Source organism: Nicotiana tabacum, chromosome 19, assembly GCF_000715075.1.
Source record: "Nicotiana tabacum cultivar K326 chromosome 19, ASM71507v2, whole genome shotgun sequence".
Classification (NCBI taxonomy): domain Eukaryota; kingdom Viridiplantae; phylum Streptophyta; class Magnoliopsida; order Solanales; family Solanaceae; genus Nicotiana; species Nicotiana tabacum.
This window is the reverse complement of record NC_134098.1, coordinates 112,039,287-112,060,403: the sequence shown is the minus strand read 5'-3', so window position 1 is coordinate 112,060,403 and position 21,117 is coordinate 112,039,287. Positions and strand designations below refer to the sequence as shown.

General features: G+C 38.9%; 1 protein-coding gene across 1 annotated transcript; it reads right to left on the bottom strand.

The window, feature by feature from the left end:
* Nucleotides 1–3: 3 nt before the first annotated feature.
* LOC107806158 (E3 ubiquitin-protein ligase KEG) lies at nucleotides 4–18,732 on the bottom strand. The gene is made up of 16 exons (XM_016630266.2): nucleotides 17,754–18,732; nucleotides 12,955–13,317; nucleotides 12,610–12,840; nucleotides 12,263–12,385; nucleotides 11,614–11,950; nucleotides 10,928–11,085; nucleotides 9,284–9,441; nucleotides 9,011–9,132; nucleotides 8,115–8,249; nucleotides 5,385–5,509; nucleotides 5,150–5,254; nucleotides 4,808–5,041; nucleotides 2,857–3,190; nucleotides 2,420–2,608; nucleotides 1,922–2,227; nucleotides 4–1,763 (listed from the first exon to the last, which is right to left on the bottom strand). The coding sequence occupies exons 1-16, from the start codon at nucleotides 18,485–18,487 to the stop codon at nucleotides 540–542; spliced, it is 4,878 nt and encodes a 1,625-aa protein (XP_016485752.2). The 5' UTR covers nucleotides 18,488–18,732; the 3' UTR covers nucleotides 4–539.
* Nucleotides 18,733–21,117: the final 2,385 nt, after the last annotated feature.

Sequence of the window (21,117 nt, the reverse complement as noted above, 5' to 3'; positions counted from 1 at the left end):
TACTCTTAAGTTCAACAATATAAGAGGAAAGGCATTAAATTCACATGCTTCTCTATTCAAACGGCTAAATAAAATTTTACAAAATTATGAGCAGTGGCCTCAGCATTTTTTTTAAATGACAAGATAGAGGAGAGAAATGTTCAAATCTAGTGTAAGTGAACTATGTTTGAAAGCTATGAGACCCAAAAATTTCCTTGTGATTTGTACAGAATATAAAACAAACATTTTCCTGTTAATGCAGCTAAAGGAAACATTATGCAGAAAAATCCCCAATGCGGACCCCAACGATGACCACATCTGTCTAAATTCAGCAATGACCCCAAATCCATCCCAACTTCTTTGTAACTTTTTACCCCTCTCTATCATCCCGTCTACTCTGGGTACATCCGTCTTCATGGCTGTCAACTGCCCTGGGGCAGCCTCTAATCTAACGCCATCGCACACCCAGCACATTGACTGCCTCCCATTTATATATAAAAGAGGCTAAGGGGTTGCCCTGCTCGCTATCTAGTGATAGGAGAAGTAAAAAGACAAATGCTTCACTGATCATTGCGCTCATCAAGAATAATATCAGCAGGGTCTCCAATCCATGGACGCCCTTCTCTCCATTGAAATTTGATTCTTAGCTTCCCATTAGCATCTACTCCAACAACCTCACCTCTACTCGCATGAGTCTCCATCCCCCATCCCCACCTAGGTGCCATCAGCCCATCTCTGATCTTCACCTTGTCCCCAATTTTAAATGCTCTAATTCTTTCCATTTCCGAGGCCTTGCAGAGCCATAGCCTATCCATAAAGCAGAATGAAACCCAAAGATCACCATCTTCTATGCGGTGCACGACCCCCATACTAGAATGACAGACATCCCCCCACTGGTGTGTTGGGTTAGACACATTCTCCTTAACCCTGACCCAATCACCAACTTGGATTTCCTCTTCCTCAACAAGGTCTACTTCTGAAGGATCAAGCATCCAAGATTTCGAGCCTGCTGGTGTGTAGATTCTTAATTTGCCATCTGCATCAATTGCTGATATATTTCCAACACTTGCATGACTGTGATTTGACCACCCAAACCTTGGCTGCTTCACAGAGTTTCTTACTCTAACACGCTGACCAACTAAGAGCTTATTCACTCTCTCAAGATGGCTGCAATATCCCACCCATTGGTCCTGCTCTCCACAAAAGGCGACAAAGATATTACCATCCCACTTATCTCCTTCATAACTCATTCCTTGCACAACTCCAATGCTACCTGGCCCTACAGATTTCCAACCGCTTGCAATCTCTCTCAACTTGACCCACTCTCCGACTTCAAATGTTGGCTCTATCTCAAGGTCTGCAGGATCTGCTTTCCAGAGACACTGCAAACCAAAAAATGCAACCCTAACTTCTCCATCAGCATTAACACCAGTTATAACACCTCGAGAATCTGGATTAGTGCCTCTCCAGCCCCATCTTGGTTCTACCAGCCCAGCCCTAAACCTAACATGCTGCCCAATTCGAAATCCAGAAACCTTTTCAACGTCAGTGTAATGAGTCATCAGGCGTCCTTTGCGAAAACAGCATGCAAGCTCTAAATAACCAGTGTCTTGAACACTATGCACAACCGCTAGACTTTCTTTCCCAATGCTATACCAATCATAACTGGGTCTAGTTCCCAGGCTTGGTTTAGAATGTACCCAATCACCTACTTCAAATCCTGAAAGCCTTTCTGCGTCTCCAGGAGAAACCTTCCACAAACTGTCTCTCCCAGCAACCTTAACCTAGAAAGCATCAAAGGTCAAAGGTTTGAAGCAATTCATTAAAAATAATAACTAATGAATTGGAAGTCAATTCAACCTTCACTATATTTTATGCCTACTTATAAGGTCAATAGATTCTTTCCACCAAATTTTAAGTGATACAAGCAAAGCATGCTTACGTTTAGAGCACTATCCATGTCAATTCTCACAATCTTTCCAACCGTTGCTGGTGTCTCACTGGACCATCCAAGTCGAGGCTGAGAAACGGATGGCAAAACATGAATTTCTTGTCCAACTTCAAAAGGTGGCACCTTCTCCACATCTGTCACTGAACAAGAGAAAGGCTTGCCCCGGAAGCAAAAAGCAATGCCAACATCACCATCTTCTTCCAAACTGTGTATTATACCTACGCTGTTCCTCGTGATATCCTCCCAACCATATTTTGGTGAGGGAACTGAAGCTTTTACCCTTACCCAGTCACCTACCTGTTAATGTGCACAGAACAAACAAAGTTGTTTGAGAACGCTACCAACACGCTGTTTATATTTCACACTTAACTTTTTTTCTTCCATTCTCATTTCCACAACCCCCAAAACAGAACGAAAGCTCCTAATTACCAACAACATCAGCTAGCATCCTCATTATACAACAAAATATTGATCAATTACAAGTATTACCTTGAAATCCTCCAGCTTCTCCATGTCAGAAGGATCTGCCTGCCACGGGATTGGTCGATTGGGGATTTCGATGATCAACAGACCATCAGCCTCTATATCAATTATTTTTCCTACACTATGATGTGTTTCACCACCCCAAGCATATCTTGGCTCTGCGACAGTGCGCTTCACACAGACCCTATCAGCAATCTGTGAAAAGGTACAGAATGTAGAATTTAACCAATGGACAGGATAAGGAATTCTGAAAAAGGTAATCTCTCTGTTTCATTTAGTATGGTAGTACTTGACTGGACACTGGAGTTTAAGAAAAAAGGACTTTCAGCATAGTACCGTTAGAACTTGTGGAATGCGGTCTTAAACATGACATGACATTTCATATAAAATGAAACAGAGGGGAGTAATGAACTATCAGACATCAGTGAAGTTGTTTGTCTTACTCTGAATGGCTCAACAGGTTCAACCTCTTCTGGTTCACAATGCCATGGATGAGGAAGATAGCTTAGTTCCACCATCAGACTACTGTCGGGCTTGATACAGTACACTACACCAATGCTTCCTGGCGTTGCAGATCCAAATCCATGTTTAGCTGTTGTGAGTGTAGGACGAATCCGAACCCAATCTCCAACCTTAAATTCCTCCACACGTTCCATTTCCGCAGGATCAGCTTTCCACCCTCTAGATGCTCCAGGAAACCCAACACGAAGCACCCCATCCTCATCAACACATAAAACAGTTCCTATGCTATCATGGGCATGGCCGCGCCAACCAAATCTGTAGCAAAAGCAAAGCTAGTTACAATTAGCTTCTCAAAAATGCTAATGCATTCCTGAGTCAGCTTGAAAATTTTCAACTTAAACCTTGTAAGCAGAAATTGGCAAGACAAAACTACGGGACAGGAAACTTGACTAATCTTATAACTAATACATTTTTTGTTTATCTATGCTGTATTTAAGAGCCGCACTATCCTGTTTAATCCTCCTAATATGGGGAGCAGTTCCAGAGGAACATCATGCTTAAGGCTAGGGCTGTGCATAATATGGTAAATACCGAATTACCGTACCGAAACCGAAAATTTTGGTATGTGATATTTGGTATTTGGTATGGCATTTGGTTTAAGTTTTTAAAATAATTTGGTATTAGGTATAGTATTTGGTATTTAAAAAAGTAATATCGAAATACCGATACCGTACCGAAATATATACTAAATTACACATTACACATATTATTGATTAATACTAAGTTGCACAATACTTTTCTTTGGCATTCATGTTGAGGTTGGCAGTAAAGTCCATGTACTTCTTTAGGAAAATAGAGGAACAAGGTAGGATACAGATTCTAATTCTTACTCTCCAGGTTGCCAAGCAGTTTAACATAATATTTCAATAGTTTTAGGGTATTTTTTACTCCGTTACTCTTGTATTGTTGTTGCATGTGTTGGATTAGTCGTTGTTGTGTTCTCTAATTTCAATAGTTAACTCTAAGCAAGTAGCATGATATTTCCAATGATCAAATGTATTCCTTTATGCCTTTTTTCTCTTAGTTCATACTTGATGGTTTTGGACAAAAATTTTATCAACAGTCAGGTGAGCATAGAACGTTTTCATTGAGTACTTTAATTAAAAAATTATAGTCTATGGCTCTATGCACTAGTTAATATTCAACCCGAATAAACCGAAATTACCGGACCGAATAAATCGAAACTAAAAGGATAAAAGCAGAACCATACTGAATGTAATTAGGTATGGTATTGGTATAACCTTTTAAGAAACCGAATAACGAAAATACCGAACCGAAATGACTAAATACCGTACCGACCGACGAACACCCCTACTTAAGGCCTGGTTTTTTTTGGGTGGGGGTGGGGGTGAGGAATTAGATTTTGGTTAGATAAGTGGGTGAAAGAGGGCAAGCTGAGGGATAAATTTGCATACTTTGTACAGCATAGCTATAAATAAAGTTGTATTGCTGATATAATTTCTGACTCTGGTTGGCAGCTGCATTTTAGAGGATGTTTTTAATGATGGGAGATTGGGGAAGTTGGTAGCTATTGAACTTTTTGGAAACAGCAAATCCTAGATGCCAATAGTAGGAACTCACAGATCTGACTGGCCAGTAATGATGGTGTTTTCACAGTCGAGAGTTGTTATAGCTTGATGTTAAAGCAGGAAGGTAGTGGGATAAGGGAATGGAAATGGAAATTGTTAAGGAAAAAGGTTCCGCCCTAAGCTTCCTGTTTCGGATGGATTGATTCTTACAGTGCTTGTTTGACTCACAATTTCCTATAGAAATAAGGTATTTCTATGTGCACTAAGAGCAAAAAGGACATAAGAAGAAGCGCATAACCCTGTTATAAATACGGCGGGATAACAGTTTTTATTTAAGTCAAACCTTGGTTCTTTGACATCTGGCTTGAGCTTCACGTGTTGCCCTCTGTCTAATGGAATCACTTTTACAACTTCATCTACTAATACTTGAGCTTCCCCAGAACAAAAGGACACAACAAGATTGTCTTTGTCAAGGACATTTTGCACAAAACCAACACTCTTATGTCTTGCACCTTGCCACCCATAAGTTGGGGTCACAATGCTTCTCTTATATTTCACCCAGTCTCCTACGTCATATCTGTATAGCATATGAACATGCAGCTCTTCAAAACCTCAAGCACAATCAACAAGCATATTTACAAATATTATTCGACAAAAATTAGCAACAAAAAAATCTTCTGCTCACACTGTGGGAGATAAATGGACCCCCTTCTCCCTAAGTGCCTCTATCAAATCTTCTGAAATCCATTCACGAGGCAGAGTCTCCAAATAGTCACATAAAGTTTTGCCGCTGCAACAATAGACATTGATGAAGTTAATGCCAAGCTCAGATACAAGAGTGTTTTTTGATAAGTAGATACAAGTCGTCTCCATGATAGCATAACCCATAGAAAGGAACCATACGGCTAATTGGAACTTGCCTGTGATTCCTAACTTCAATAGCAGCATCTGGATACCTGAGCATAATTACAATCCAATCAAGATTTTCACGTATCATATTGGCAGAGAATGCTGCTACATGGAAAGCATTATCACCTTCATCATCCTGATATCAGCGAGAAATACAAAATTAGCTCAAAGAGGAATATAAGAAATAGACTTACAAATATCAATAAGCATTGAAAAGCAAACTAATACGTCATGAGCAAATCAAATACAGAGCCATGACCATAATGTTTGACACTAATTTTCATTGAGGTGCCCACATAGGGTTACGAGCCTCACAAAATAATTTGCAAAAGTACATTTTCCTTCAGGCTCATTCTAGTTTGAGTAGGAACCTATGCAAAAAAATTCCAAGACCATCATAAACTACAAAATTCAGAAAAGTCTCAAGTTTGGGCCGTATCTGCTGAGGATTTGCACATCCAATCTCTTAGACCTCACACTTTGTAGTTATCAAAGTCCAGCAAAGTTGCAACAGACAAGCTTCTCTTAGATTTCTGTGTTCTGGACCTTGGTTCCTGCAATCCTAAACGCTGATACAACCTAAGGATTCTATTTAGACATCGGGAATGAAGCAAAGGAATATTTTTCAAAACAATATGAGACTAGAAGTATGTCTGCATTGCCACATCTCACTTCAGAGTTAATTCCCTTCCTTATTCACACACCTTTACCTATACACTTTTCATAATGCAAAAAGTAAATGAATTGAGAAGCTCCAAATGAATAAATAAATTCCACATTAACATTTGATGGGGCTAAGACTCGGGTTAGGACTGTGGGAGGCTACTCAGAGCATTTTCCGGTTGTTATGGGGTTACACCAAGGATCTGCGCTCAGCCCGTTCTTATTTGCCCTAGCGATGGATGCACTAACACACCATATTCAAGGAGATGTGCCATGGTGTATGTTGTTCGATGATAATATAGTTCTGATTGATGAGTCGCGAGGCGGCTTTAACGAAAGGCTGGAGGTTTGGAGACAGGCCCTTGAGTCTAAAGGTTTCAAGTTGAGTAGGACTAAGACAAAATATCTGAGTGCAAGTTCAGCAACGTGACGGGGGAAGCGGGCATGGACGTGAGGTTTTGACTCACAAGTCATCCCCAAGAGAGTAAGTTTCAAGTATCTTGGGTCAATTATCCAGGGGGGTGGGGAGATCGACGAGGATGCCCCGCACCGTATAGGGGTGGGGTGTATGAAATGTAGGTTAGCATCTGGAGTCTTGTGCGACAAGAATGTGCCACTGAAACTTAAAGATAGGTTCTATAGAGCGGTGGTTAGACCGGCCATATTGTATGGGGCTGAGTGTTGGCCAGTCAAGAATTCACATATCCAGAAGATGAAAGTAGCAGAAATGAGGATGTTAAGATGGATGTGCGGGCATACTAGGCTGGGTAAGATTAGGAATGAAGATATTCGGGAGAAGGTGGGTGTGGCTTCCCATGGACGACAAGATGCGGGAAACGAGGCTTAGATAGTTCAGGCACGTGCAGAGGAGAAGCCTAGATGCCCCGGTTAGGAGATGTGAGCGGTTGGCTTTGGCAGGTATGAGAAGAGGTTGAGGGTGGCCTAAGAAGTATTCGGGTGAGGTGATCAGGTAGGACATGGCGCTTCCGAGGACATGGCTCTTGATAGGAAGGTGTGGAGGTCGAGCATTAGGGTTGAGGGTTAGGAGGCAGTCGAGCGTTTTTCTTCTTTGTTCCGGGGGTGGGGCTAGTTGGTTAGTGTGTTGTCTTGGACTGCTAATGGTTTATGTTATGCCCACACTATTTTTTTTTTTTATAGTACTGTGGCATTATTACTGGTTATTGTTATTGCTTGTCCATTTATTTTTTGTCTCTTACGATGCTGATAATATTTTTCTGACTTCTGTTGTTGTTACTGATCTATTGTCTATTTTCGTCTTCTTGAGCCAAGGGTCTATCAGAAACAGCATCTACTCCTCTGGGGTAGGGGTAAGACTGCGTACACTCTACCCTCCCCAGACCCTACTTGTGAGATTTTACTGGGTGGTGGTTGTTGTTGTTGTTGTTGTAGTAGTATTTTAACATTTGATCTTTTTTCCTTAACAAGTAATGTATTTTTTATGATAACAGCACCTGATGGTGCAGATATGCAGAAAGCAAAAGTCAGTCCTTTTATACTTGCAGGGCGCTGAAGACTTCTAACAAAGCATACATATCACATACATTCAGTAAATTAACGCGAAAAAGGCGAAAAAATACAAACCCCTGCACTTGAGCTTGTGTAGAGTTTTTGGGTTTCTTTCCAATAATAAAACAAATTAACAGTTAGTACTACCATTATTACACGATTATCCTTATCAAATAAAAAATATGATATATGATTATGATTTACAGTTAATATCTCTTCTAAATACTTACTGATTTTTATTGTCTTGCATTACATTCAACACATCTTGTTCCACGAAAGCAGGATGCATAGAACTCTAATCATCTATTATTTCCAACCCAAAAAATCACTCTTAACAACAGATGCGTAAGAACTGAACTCTTTACGGAAATCTGCTAGATTAGTCTATTATATTAAGACCAGAAGAAAATATCATATATACTAGGTGCTCTAGCGATCAAAAATATGACGACCACAAAAGATAATCGGAAAGTTTTCAGATAGTAGCTGTCAAAAGACCGAATTCACATATTTGTATCAAGTGATAGAAACAAAAAGTGATTAGTACGGACCTGGAAATTACAATTTGCCCCAGCAGACAAAAGCAATCCGACACATGATTTTGCACCTCTATTCAATGCCACATGAAGAGGTATTGTATTATTCACATTCTTGATGTTTACATCAACTCCAGCATCGAGGATGATCTAAAGAAAAGTTGAAAGTTCATGAGACAATAAAAATAATGATGGTTTAAAAAGTATTACAACCAAAAAGAGAACCTCCGCTTGACTACTGTGCAGAACTACGAAACTAGTCACTTGGCAGCATAGGCGTGCACCCGCTGACAAGGACATGAAGACATGCATGTTTTCGAATAAGTGGGGGCATAACAGAATAGGAAAATCAAATTACTTTTGCACCAATTCTTTTATATGTCACTTTTTGAATGGGAAGGTATAGATTATTTTATATATCATTGATCTATCAAAACAAGATTAAGAATCTTCATCCTGCATGAACTCTCCCCCAGCTAACTCGTCGATTAAAAAGCTGCTCGACAAGTTTAAGCTGGAAGCAAGCTTTAAGTTTTTTCTGACAAGTAGAAAGCAAGCTTAAGTTGAGTGACATGAAATCATGTCTAAAATTACCTTCAATCCTTGTTTTTTTTAATGATGTGTTAACTATCAAGTTTCGATCCTTATAGTAATGACCCCATCTATTCGATCAAAAAAACTTTGATATCCCTCCTTATCTATATCGATGGAAAGCAAGAGAGCTAACCAATATCATTAGAGGGTAGTGTCCTGAAGACTAACATGAGATCAGCGAAAAATGAGACACAACCGAACTGATGATAAAAAGAGTGTTACTGGCCGGCCGAAGCACGACTTGGACATACAACCTAAGATTTGCATATTTTTTCTCCAAAATAGCACTGGTCAAACTCAAGTACATATCAGCCTACCTTGACCAACTCAACATCGTTTATCATAGCAGCAGTGTGCAAAGCAGTTCGAAAATGCTGTGTGTCTTGTGCAGCTGGATCTGCTCCAGCAGCTAAAATTAAACGTACCAGTTCTCTTCCCTCTACAAAAAGTACGCAAGATTACTGGTAACAAGAAAACAAGAACAGGTACAGCTAGTAAAAAGGAAGTAAAAAAGAGGTACTATCAACTGCTATATCTTGTAAAAACAACTACATTTATGTTCATCCCTGTAAAAAGAGTGTCATACTCACCTGCCTCACGATCTTTCTTTAAGGCTGCTGCCATGCACAGTGCAGTACCAACAGGACTTGGAATATCAATAGCATCAGCGATCTCTTCAATAGGTGCAAGTTCCACCCACTTCTTGACAACAGCAACATTCCAAGTCACAATGCACAAGTGCAGTGGCCTGTAGAAGGCAAGACACAAAATATGCACCACGTGTGAAAGAGAGGGGAGGAGATCAAAGAAAATATAAGGCCAAACATGCTCAAGCATCATCCTTCACAAGCAGCCAATTTTCCTCCATTGCTGATTAAAAAGCCAAATTATTAACAACTAAAGTAAAAGCAGCAGATTAAAAGAACAATTGCCAATGGTAAACTTCTTTGGATGCACCTGAAAAGGCTGCAAGATTACCAAAATCCAAATAACCTATTATCATTGTGATCATCCCAGACTAAACCCGTTAGCCACATAATTAATCTTCTTATTACTATTATCCCAACTGTTCTCTTTGGAAATTCAAAATTACTGCAATTTTGACAAATTTGAGTAAATAAAAAAGTGAAACACATCAAAAGAGATATTTAATAACTAACTCTCTGTTTTGTTTCAATGAGTAAGACTTAATTCTCTCAAGGACAATATACATGACCCCCTAATATAAATAATACAATTAAGACATGATAGTGACACTAGAACACAGTAAGTAAATTATAAAGCACCTTCTAAGTACATAGAAGGGGTCGCATCAAATTCCTTAAAATAGTTTTAATATGATAACTCAGCTCCAACAATTTTTTTCAAGCACCGTTCTTTAACTTAAAGATGCCACAAGCTCAATTTGGTTTCCATCTAAGACACCATAAGTCAAAGCCCACGCTTTTCCTAGTAAACTTCGAGTCTTTTCTTCATGAATTATTTTTGATGAAGTAAAGGAATTTCAGTCAAAAGCAAGCTCTTTTCTTTATGAATTCCCTTCCTATAGATCTTCATATTTGAATGAATTAATAAATCTTACTGACTTGAGAGTCTTAAAGGGGAAATAACCTAAAAGAATTTAGCAAGCTATACTCTACTCATTGGGATACACAAATTTAGAAAGTAGTACTTTTTTTAGAATGATAACATTTTATAAAGAACAGCACAAAGATTGTGCAGTTAAACATGACAAAATACATTTTAGATCTTCACTTTTGGTGTAAAGAGTTTTCTGTAGTAGATGCTGAATCTATTTTGCAATTTTTGGAAGCCTTGTAAAGTACACAAGGGCTGTAGCTTGTAAATACTGTTGCCAGTACATGATGAACACAATGTTATCATTCCCAAAAAAAAAGTGACAAAATATACATACTCCAAGAAACAACAAAAAAGATAAGAATCTCCCTACAGTAAAAACTTACAGGGATTCTATGATGTCAAGTATGGAGTCACTATCATTTAGAAGTATTCTTTACACGAGATAAGAAACTCGCACTTTAATTTTGAAACTCTGAGAACCACCAAGATTCTCTTTTCATCTTGTTTTCCTGTGATTTCATATTAGATTTCTTTTGCACTTTTCTCTATCCTAATTTTTTTCTTAATTTTTTCCACGCCTATAGGGTTCCCCTACTAGAATTTTATTTCCAAAAATATTTCGAGGAATGAATAAGAATCATATTTGAACTTACGTCAAATTTTTGGAGTTCAAGATAGCCATTGATTTACAGCCTCCATTTTCCAGTATGACCTTGGCACAGTCCGTATATTTCTTAGCAACAGCTCGATGAAGCACCGATTCACCTTCATCATCAACTGCATTTGGATCAGCCCCAGCCAGTAATAATTCCTGTTGCAATGAAACATAAAAAGGAAGATAGGTACTAACATAACAAGTAACAACCAAAAGATACAAAGAGCTAACAAAGATATCTATCCAAAAGAGTGATAAACAAAACATCATCCTAAACATGCTATTTCTATTTCGTTTTTTTTAGGGGGTTACTGAAGAGAGAATAGAAAGGCCTACCAAGGACAAACCTTGGAGACCTGAAATGTAAAGTAGGAGCTTTTACCAGTGAACAACTATAAATCTCAAATTGGACTATAGAACCACTTGGATTTTGTTTTGTTCTACTTCTTATAGCAGAAGGATTTGGGGCAGAGTAGGGGAAGGACAAGAGGACGAATAAGAAATCGAACCGTCATCTCTAGGAAAGCCTTTTAGTTTACTTTTTTAACCTAAAATTGCATTTTCATCTTATCTCTCTATTTTAATCTCATCTCTTTAGTAGCTTGACTTTCCATTTGTTCCTCCACATTTCAGTTTCAGCCTAACATCTTTCTCAACATACACATAGAAGGACAAGAGACCTACACGCATGCAATCTGGTTGGCCATGGTATGCACAGACATGAGCAACGGACGGACCAAGCCCCTCTCTCAGTCTAGATCTCACATTGGCATGCCTCCTGATAAGAGCACGAACACATTCAGGTGATCCAGCAGCGAGAGCAAACACAAGGGGTGGATCACCATCTTTGTCTAGGACATCCACATTTGCCTGCGTGTATTCCAGAATGGCCTCAACAAGTTCAACACTTCCTCGTCTACAAGCAAGGTGGAGAGCAGTTTGCCCATCAGCATTTTGCGCCTCCAGTAGAGAACAGAAAGAGCTAATACTTTGTCCTGAAATAGTCTTCGCTAGCAAGTCTCTGCGTCCAGATGAGTAAAAGAGATGAAGTATACAGGAAACATAATTTTTAGGAGAACTGCCAGAAGTTGCAAAAAGAGATATAGCGAATAATGTTCCTAAAATTTCTTTAAGGGATATGTGCATTAAGCACAAGTAACTTCTGTAAATTCCCTTCCAAATAGAAAAAAACTTGATGACCTGAATCTTTTTTTCTTCTCCTTTTTTTTCTTTTGTTTGAGTTATGAAAATGTTCCTTTCACATTTCTGGTAGTCTCTTTGATGATTTTGCAAAATATGATACCTACAACTTGAAAAACACGTTAAGACTTACCGAACTCCATTTACATTGCCTTCAGAAATGAGTCTGTGTAGAAGACTGGGATCATCAAGAGAAACCTCCAACTGATACGCAGCAGATGGCACTACACCATTCGTTCCCAAGTACTGCAAGTTACTGCATTTTTACAGATAATAAGCAACATTTATCTGAACGGACAATGATTAAACTCAAAAGCAACTGTAAAACATTAATCTTTAACAATCAGAATAAGGAACACAAAGAGCACTGCTGCAGCTTAAGAAGCAAGATAATCAAGTGTTAAATGCTACCTTTCAACAGCTAACCATGTTCATATGACAATCCTGTTACAAAATATCAGCTTAGCTAAATGTTCTTACTTATCAGGGCTGGCAGGAGGGCTGCGAGGGATCTCTTGCAAGTGGCGAAGAAATGTGGCTAACATTGAACTAAAAGTTGGTCTCTTGGAAGACTTGAACTGCAGACACTCACCAATCATCTTCCACAACTCTGGCGGTATTCCAACACCCACTACACTTGCATATTGAGGAGGTTGTCTCCTTGCCTTTATAACAGCCCGATAAATTTCTTCTGCATTTAAGCCAGCCCATCTGCATAAGAATGACAAAGGGTTCTCTAAATAAATCATCACATGGAGTAGAATAACTTATACGCTAAAACGTGGTAGAAGTGACACATTGAAGAAGTTAAGTTCAGTCACTTACGGAATAGAACCAGTGCACATTTCCACCAATGTACAACCAAAGCTCCAGGCATCTGATTCCGGAGATATACCAATGGCACCATCCCAGAAAAGATTAATTGATTTCTTTACAGGCTCCCATGCTTCTGGAGCAGTGTAGTTTGGGCTAAGCATTGTACAATCCATGCATGAATGGGTTATTGAGGACTCACACTCCAATCTAGCTTTCCTACAGGCAGGCTTCTTTAGAATTGCTGGAAGTCCATAATCAGAGACCACAGCATGACCATTTTCATCTAAAAGAAGATTGGACGGCTTAATATTCATGCAGACAATACCAGCTGCATGAAGCTCAGCCACCCCACGTGCAATGTCTGCTCCATATCTGCATTTAAGATGGGATAATATATCAACGCTAGGAGATACGTGAAATGCTAAAGGCACTATCTCAAACAGACTACACATAGAAAAGTGGCTAGATCAATTGCATGTACATCTGTAAACTGGACTCTTTTCTTAGTACAACTTTACAAGCAATGAGGAGCCCAGGGAAGAGGAAAAGGAGATGGAGAAGGGAAGCACTGGTTGGGAATTGAACTCTTGCCGACTCTCTAGGGCATCTGTAAGCTAGAATTTTGATAAATTTTACAGTTCGAAAAGTTGATTCAAGCACTAAAAATCTGAAATGGCTAACCAAATTCATTTCCTTATTGTTTTACCCTTTCATTTATTGAGGATGTAAATGATCATAATTTAATTGGGGAACACTGGTGACTGGCTTAGCTTATATAGAAAAGCTTCCAGAGCTCCCACGCAATAGAAGTGCAGAAAAGAATTGTCAATTATAGTTGAGTTTGTCAATCGCATTTCATACAAAAGCTTCAAAAAACTTGTCGGCTGGGTCTTGCACCTTCTATATAGAACCTTTCCCAAACCTTTATGCTTCTACGGCTAACAAACAGGCTTATGCTGATATTGTTTGATGAGACAGAAGAAATGCACCATGCAGTGTGAAGATCAAGCTTCATAATGAAGTATCAACTAATACACAAGCGAACTATCAAGATTTCTTGCACTTTAAGACGCTATTTTGACAGCATAAAAAGAAGAGGACTGGTGATATGAATGCTGTATTACCAACAGTATCGAGTACAACAAACCCGTCATTAGTGCAAAAAACCTGATTAAACTGTCGACATATCAGCATCTCAGGGGAAGTGAATCACCAACTAATACACTCTCAGACAGCGAGCCAGTTATAGTGGACAGCAGTGAATCACTTTGGTATTCATTGGGTTACGCCAGCTGCGATGAAAGATGTTATGTCCAGCTGGGCATTCAGACGAAGGAAAAAGAAAAGACGTCGACCATGGGATGTAGCTCCTTCGGAGCTAATGTGGACACTATGGAAAGAAAAATATGAGAGCTTTTATGAAGATGGAGAATACTGTTGCACTAACTAGGACAAATGTTTTGGTTTTGGTGATCTTTTGGTGCACCCACGAGGTCCCAACTAGCATGGATGACTCGGTGTGATTTATGGAGAACAATGTCTTGGTGTCGGTTCACTACTTTTTTGTGTACAAACTTGAATATCGGGGTTTTCTTCCCCATTATATCAATGAACTTATTATGTATCAAAACAAATATAAGCATCTTTGTATGGCCTAATGGTCATTAAAGTGGGAAAAGCCATGGAAGTCCAGGGATGGTCCTAATCCCACCAAAGACAAGGAAAAACACTAGGTGATTTAGTGTTTTCTTCCATCTAACTAAACTTTGGCGGGCATTGTTACCCAATACCTATGTTATAGATGTGCTAATTGGAGGTAGCAGTAGCACGTGCCCAGTGATTAGTCGACTGTGTGCATACTGGACCGAGCACCACCATTACCTATCTATTTTTATTTTTATTTTTATTTTATATAATGCTGGCCCGAGATGAATTTTAATTGGAGAAACAGTCATTGAGGAATCATATAGTCGACCCAACATATTTGGGCCTGAAGCATTGTTGTTGTTGTTGTTTTTTTTGAGAAGGTAACAAGTTTTATAATTAAGTAGAAAAACCTTTAGCATAAAGATTATGCTAAAGGTTAAAGATAGGTTAAAGATAGTTACAAGACCCTCGAAAAAGCAACCCAGACTTGTGGTAGTTACAAAGACCCAATAATATCCACTATAAACTCTACATCCTCTACCAGAGCTTCTTTACACCAAAAGTGAAACAAAAATATACAATTCATCTTGATCTTCTGTTCAGTGTTAGCTCTATCTTCAAAGCACCTTGAATTTCTCTCCAACCATATTGTCCACCAAATACATGCTGGGATCAACCTCCACAAAAATATACATGCTGCATTGTTGTTGTTGTTAGTCTAGTAATGCTAATCTAAGCATGAAAAATTTCTTTTTCCAAAAATTTTTCCAAGAAGTCTAGCAAATAATGTGGTCTTGAACTATTGAATTATCTAAGTGAAAAAAGTTTTAGTTGTTTAAAGTTTGTCACGCACTACAAGTTAGTTCTCTTTTACTTCTTCATTTAAAATCAAAAGATAGACACCTAGGATACTTAGGCCTCATTTGTTTTTTTTAAGATTAAGACGTCTGAATCTTAATACACATCTGAATATCAAGATGTGTATTAAGATTAAGACATCTGAATCTGAATACACATCTGAAAATATTAAGATGTGTATTAAGATCTGAATAATAAAATTAAGACTGTTTGATTTTTAACATCTGAATGTATAAAATTTATCTTTATTTGAAAATTAATAAACATAAAATTCAAATGAAATACTAACTAATCTAATATTCTATCAATAAAATATATAGTTTTTTAAAATATGATAGTTGTTGGTGGTGATGGCTAACGGGTGAATGCCGACTAGAGGTTGTGGTTGGTGGTAGTTTTGGTTGATAATGGTGGTTCATGCTAGTAGCTAGTAGTGATTGGTAGTGGTGGCAATTATGATTGAGGATGGTGGTGGTGGGTGGTGATAGTTAATAATGACGGGTGGTGGTAGTAATTGTGATTGAGGAAGGTGGTGGGCGGGTGGTGGTAGGTTATAATGATGGGCGGTGCCGGCTGTGGTTGTTGATGGTTATGGGGTGGTTAGTTGTGGTAGTTGAGGTGGATGAGTGTTGATTATGGGTGAGAATGATGGTGGTCGGAGTGGTAGGGATAGTGAGGGGTGATGGTCGATAATGGTGGCGGCTATGATTGAGGGTGACGGTGTGGTAGTGGTGGTGGTGGTTGAGTATGGTGATGGTGGTGGTGGTGGTTGAGTATGGTGGTGGTGGCGGCATGGTGGTAGTTGATAATGGTAGCCGGTGGCGGCAGTTAATAATGAATATGTGATAGCATCTTAATGAAATTAAGTCTCTGTTATAGATCTTAATCATACAGACCTATTCATACCCATTAAGTGGTTGTGAAGTAAAAAAAACAAACACACTTAATGATTAAGATCTGAATAATTAAGATTCAGACTTTAAAAATAAACGTACTTAATGTCTAAGATCTGAATGATTAAGATTAAGACCTCCGTTAAGTACAAACAAATAAGGCCTTAGACTCGGCCCTCTCTCTTCCATTCTGCTTACAGATAGTTCATTGCTTTTACACCTTGATAGTGGATATTGCAGTTCAACCCGCCATTTCCACTTTGTCTATGTTAGTACAGCTTTCTATCGTGGTAGTTTTAGCTCATTTGATTTATTCTGCCAATAGGCAGAATGATTTGTTTTTTGTTTGTTTTTTTATAAGTATAGACAGAATGATCTCATATAGCGAACTTGTATCTTTGTTAATGCATATTAAGAAAACAATAAATATAATAATGTTTAATTGTTGCATCTAGGGGTCGCCATATATATATATATATATATATATATATATATATATATATATATATATATTTATTTATTTTTATTTTTTATTTTTTTTTGCTTCCAAGATGGCACAAATGGAGGAAAAAGATCAATATAGGCAATATAAAAATACTAGGTAGGTTATTTCTTCCCATATGTCTAAGCCGTTACCTCGTACCTGTGTTGGTGGGAGGTTGCAGGTACCCGGTTAGGAGAGGTGCGTGCAAGTTGCCCCGGACACCACCATCATCAAAAAGAAAAAATCGATTAATTTGGAATATGTTTTAGTCATGTTAGTACATTTATTTTAGGTCCTATACTTCCTAGTTGTCTTTTAGTCTTGTCAGAGAGTTATATGCCAATAAAAATATACAGAAAATCTAGTGCTTTTTCTTTTATTTTTAGTTTGTTTAATATTGGCTTGAGATGAGTTTACGGAGAATCATGGTCAGTGAGGAATTGAGGATTCATATACTGACCCTAACTTGCGTGGGATTTAGGTGTAGTTATTGTTGTTGTTTTAATAATGTTTTTTTTTCTTTTTTCTTTTTTCTTGGAGTAGCGTTTACTGAAAGCTAGTTCCTAATTTCTCAAAATGTCATTCTCTGAGATGAGTTTTTCTTACAAATCAGGAGGTAATGCTACTATTTTTCCCGTTCTTGTTAGTATCTCCACAATTTCATGTATCTCATCAAAGTTTGGGCATATGAAACATCAAATGCAAGAGATGATAACATTTCCGCTTTTGACGAGCATTGTAAAGCACATGTGATAAATTAAGGATGCAAAAGTTCTCACATAATTTTAGAGTTCGAATTACTCATAAATTCCTGTTTCTTTTTCAATTCTCTACTAAACCTCCAAATTTTGGAACAACATAATCAGCAAGGTAATGAATCAAATGGAAACAGGAGTAACCCTCTATCGAAAAATCAAACATTATACCTCAGAATTTGCTCAAGAGTGAGACGGCCTTCGTTGCGCTGCATCTCGGTCTGTACAGATCCTTTACACCTATCCATAATCAAGCACAAGCTTCTTTCTAATTTGGAGACACCATGAAAAGCACACACATTTCTACACCACATAGACTCCCGCCTCAACTTCTCCAACTTCTCTTGAACCCACACCACATCCATTTCCTCTCCAACTCCCACTTTCTTCACCGCCACTTTATGCCTACACCGGCCCCCACCACCACCACCACTACCAGAAACAGTTGCTGCCCACATCTCTACTCCATGCCTCTTGGACTCACCACCTATCCTCCAAATCAACCTAACTTCCTGATGAGCACCCACCTCTATCCTCCCACCCCCACAGCCAGAGCTCGACGCAGCACGGGCCCCATGTCTCCTTCTCGAATCGTTCTCTTCATTATCATCACCATTCTCATTGAAACCCCCCTCTTCTTCATCCTCTTCATCATCGCTTGAGTACCTGGAACTGGAGTCGCGGATTAAAGCGAGGATCGCGTAGTTCTTCTTTAGGGCAGTAACGGAGTTGCCCACAAGGGACACGTGGCGACACCTGGGGCACGATAAGCTAGTATCCGGCGAAGCAGAGAACATTCTAGAAAGACACTCCCTGCAAAATCCATGACCGCATTGGAGCAGTAAAGGGCAACGCTCCTCCTCGTCATACCTATTCTGACAAACTGAACAACAAGGTACTCTCATAATAATAATAATACAATCAAACAATCAATAAATATTAACCACTTTTTCCGCCTCAACAAATTGGGCAGAAATTGGGATTATTGAATCCGGGTTTGATTGATGAATGGGAATTGAAGTAGGTATAGATATTGTACTTGCAGATCCAACGAGGAAGAAGAGTGTAGAGAGAGAAAGTTAGTAAGGGTTTAGAGAGAGAAGGAGGGAGAAAATGGTGGGTGGGTGGGGTTAATAGTTGAGTTAAGGAGGAAGACGGAAGCTTTACTGACGGGTTTTTCTTTTTCTTTTTTTTTTTGGGGGGTATTCCTGTTAATGCCGGGGAAATTTTCATCTACATACACATCTGGAACAGTATGCTACAAGTACAACTCCTTTAATGCACGTGTAGTAAATTTTCATCTTGCTAAAGAACAGTACAAATATTGATAGAGTTTTGAGTTTGAGTTTGAGATTGAGATTGCGTTTGAGTTCAAGTTATATAGTATAAACCCATTAATGCACCATTTAGATCGGAGAGGATGTAACCAGATGAAATTCTCTTCTTCTTTTTTTAAGTTTTATGCACCGACTTAGAAATAAAGAAAAATAAATAATTTACATAGTAGTTTAATATGATAATTAAAGTTATTTGTTTATCCGAAAAATGGATAGAGTTAGAATTTGTATGTAATTCTAAGGATATGTGATTTACCTTAATACAAATCGCAATGATAAATAGAAATATCAAATATGAAGCAAAGAATGCAAAATAAACAAGGTTGTAAAGAAGATGATTTTTAGGACTAAGCAAGATGGATCAATTTATGAAGCTTAAAAGATTAACTCTTGAATATAGGAAAATATGATGTTTGAATTACTATGTAAGCCAAAGAACTGCCATCTACAGAAATGTAGTCATCATCTTTATAGTGGAGGATCCTACTTTAGATATAATTAAAAATACATAGTGGAGAACCCATGATAAATCGGCTTATCCCTAATTTCCGCTGAGATTTTCTCCCTTAGTGTGCTTGCAACGGCTCTTGTCTGTGAGCTCGAGCTCGATCGGCCTCGGTGCTGGTCGGTATTGCTTCTAGAGCTCGATGTGGACTCAGAATCAGGTGATGATTCGGGCTCGGTATCGGTTGGCCTCTGCCCTTTAAGCTCGAAATCATCTCATCATAGTTCGATTCGGACTCGAACTCGATAATGACTTCGAACTCAGTGTTTGACCTATACGTGAAATGTGAAGCTCGTTCATACCATCTTCGGAACCCATCTCGATATTACGAAATTTTTCTTCCATCCATTATGTTTTGACCTCGATCGATCGTACGAAGGCCGAAATCAATTTCGACCGTATACAGATAGTCCCCTCGTTTCTCGGAAAGGATGTGGCGAGAAACGATATGATTCAATGGCTCGATTGGATATACGCTGATGTTTGCATCGAGTCCGACCATGACGTTCGTGATAGCTGTCCGTCGGTTTAGCTTATCAAGGCATTGAATGCGTGTCAGACGGTGGTCGGCTACCGCTGATATTGAACTGTCATTGCTTCAATCTATAAATAGCCCTTCCTTCCACTATTTATCATTTTTACGTCTTCAATCTTCAAAAATATTTTAAGTTCTTTTTCGTCTCTTCTGAGTTCATTCGCTCATCTGTGACTCTTTTCTGCAAAATTCTTCTTCTAAACTACTAAATCTTTGTCACCTTCTTTAAATTCAAAAATGGTGAAGACATCAAAAACCGTCCCCCAAAAAGAAAAAGCTCTTTCTTCCCAATCTGCCGCCGACAAAACACCGGTGGATCCACGCCCTGAGGAGTGTGTTCTAGCGGCGTGTGTTCTTACCTTCGATTTCAAACTCGATAAAGGTTCGTCGGTTCCTGGCCGATATGAGCCTGTATCGAGATATATTTGTTCGATAATCGGGGGGTATATCGAGTAGATAAAAAAAAGATTATAACTGGGGGAACAAATAAGTGGTAGTGTCGTCTCCCGAAGAGGATATTACTACTCACGTGAGAGGGTTTTTAAGTGTGTACACTTACCCTTTCACGTTAGGTCCCCTCGACCATGTTATCATAGATTTTTGTCGTAAATACCTAATAACCCTAGGCCAAATCCATCCTTCTTTTTGGCGGATCGTTATTTTGATCCGATACTTTGTGAACAAAATCGAGGGGATGCCTTTCACCCTCGATCATCTCATCTGATTGTACCGTCCTCGCTTTTTTCGAGGAGGGTTAATAAAACTTCAATGTCGAGATACCATGGCTCTGTTCTCGAGTATAGACGAGGACAGGGACCGAGGCTGGATAGGCAGGTTCGTTCGAGTAAGGACTTCGGACCTGATTCCGACTGAAAATATGCCTTTTCCCGAGGAATGGAACATGAAACGTAAGTGTAATTCTGCTGTTATCTCCTACTATTTTGTCCTTTTATTTATTTTCTCACCGATATCCCCCTTTTGTGATGCAGCGGTTCCCTGGATGCCCGGCGCAGTGCCCGATCTCAAGAACTGGGTACGGGATCTGGTTTCAACCTCCCCATACGTCGAGCGCTCATGGCGTAACTTGTCAAAGGGCCGATGGGAGGCCGAAAATCATGGTAAACCCCTTTCTCGTATTTTTTGGTAGTTCGAACAAGA

What these genes read in the sequence shown, in the direction of transcription:
- LOC107806158 (XM_016630266.2), bottom strand. Translation starts at nt 18,487, where the DNA reads ATGAGAGTACCTTGTTGTTCAGTTTGTCAGAATAGGTATGACGAGGAG. An exon ending in AAAGAAAGATCGTGAGGCAG is followed by an intron (nt 9,133 to 9,283) that starts GTGAGTATGACA and finishes TACTTTTTGTAG; the next exon opens with AGGGAAGAGAACTGGTACGT. An exon ending in AACCTGTTGAGCCATTCAGA is followed by an intron (nt 2,609 to 2,856) that starts GTAAGACAAACA and finishes ACCTTTTCACAG; the next exon opens with ATTGCTGATAGGGTCTGTGT.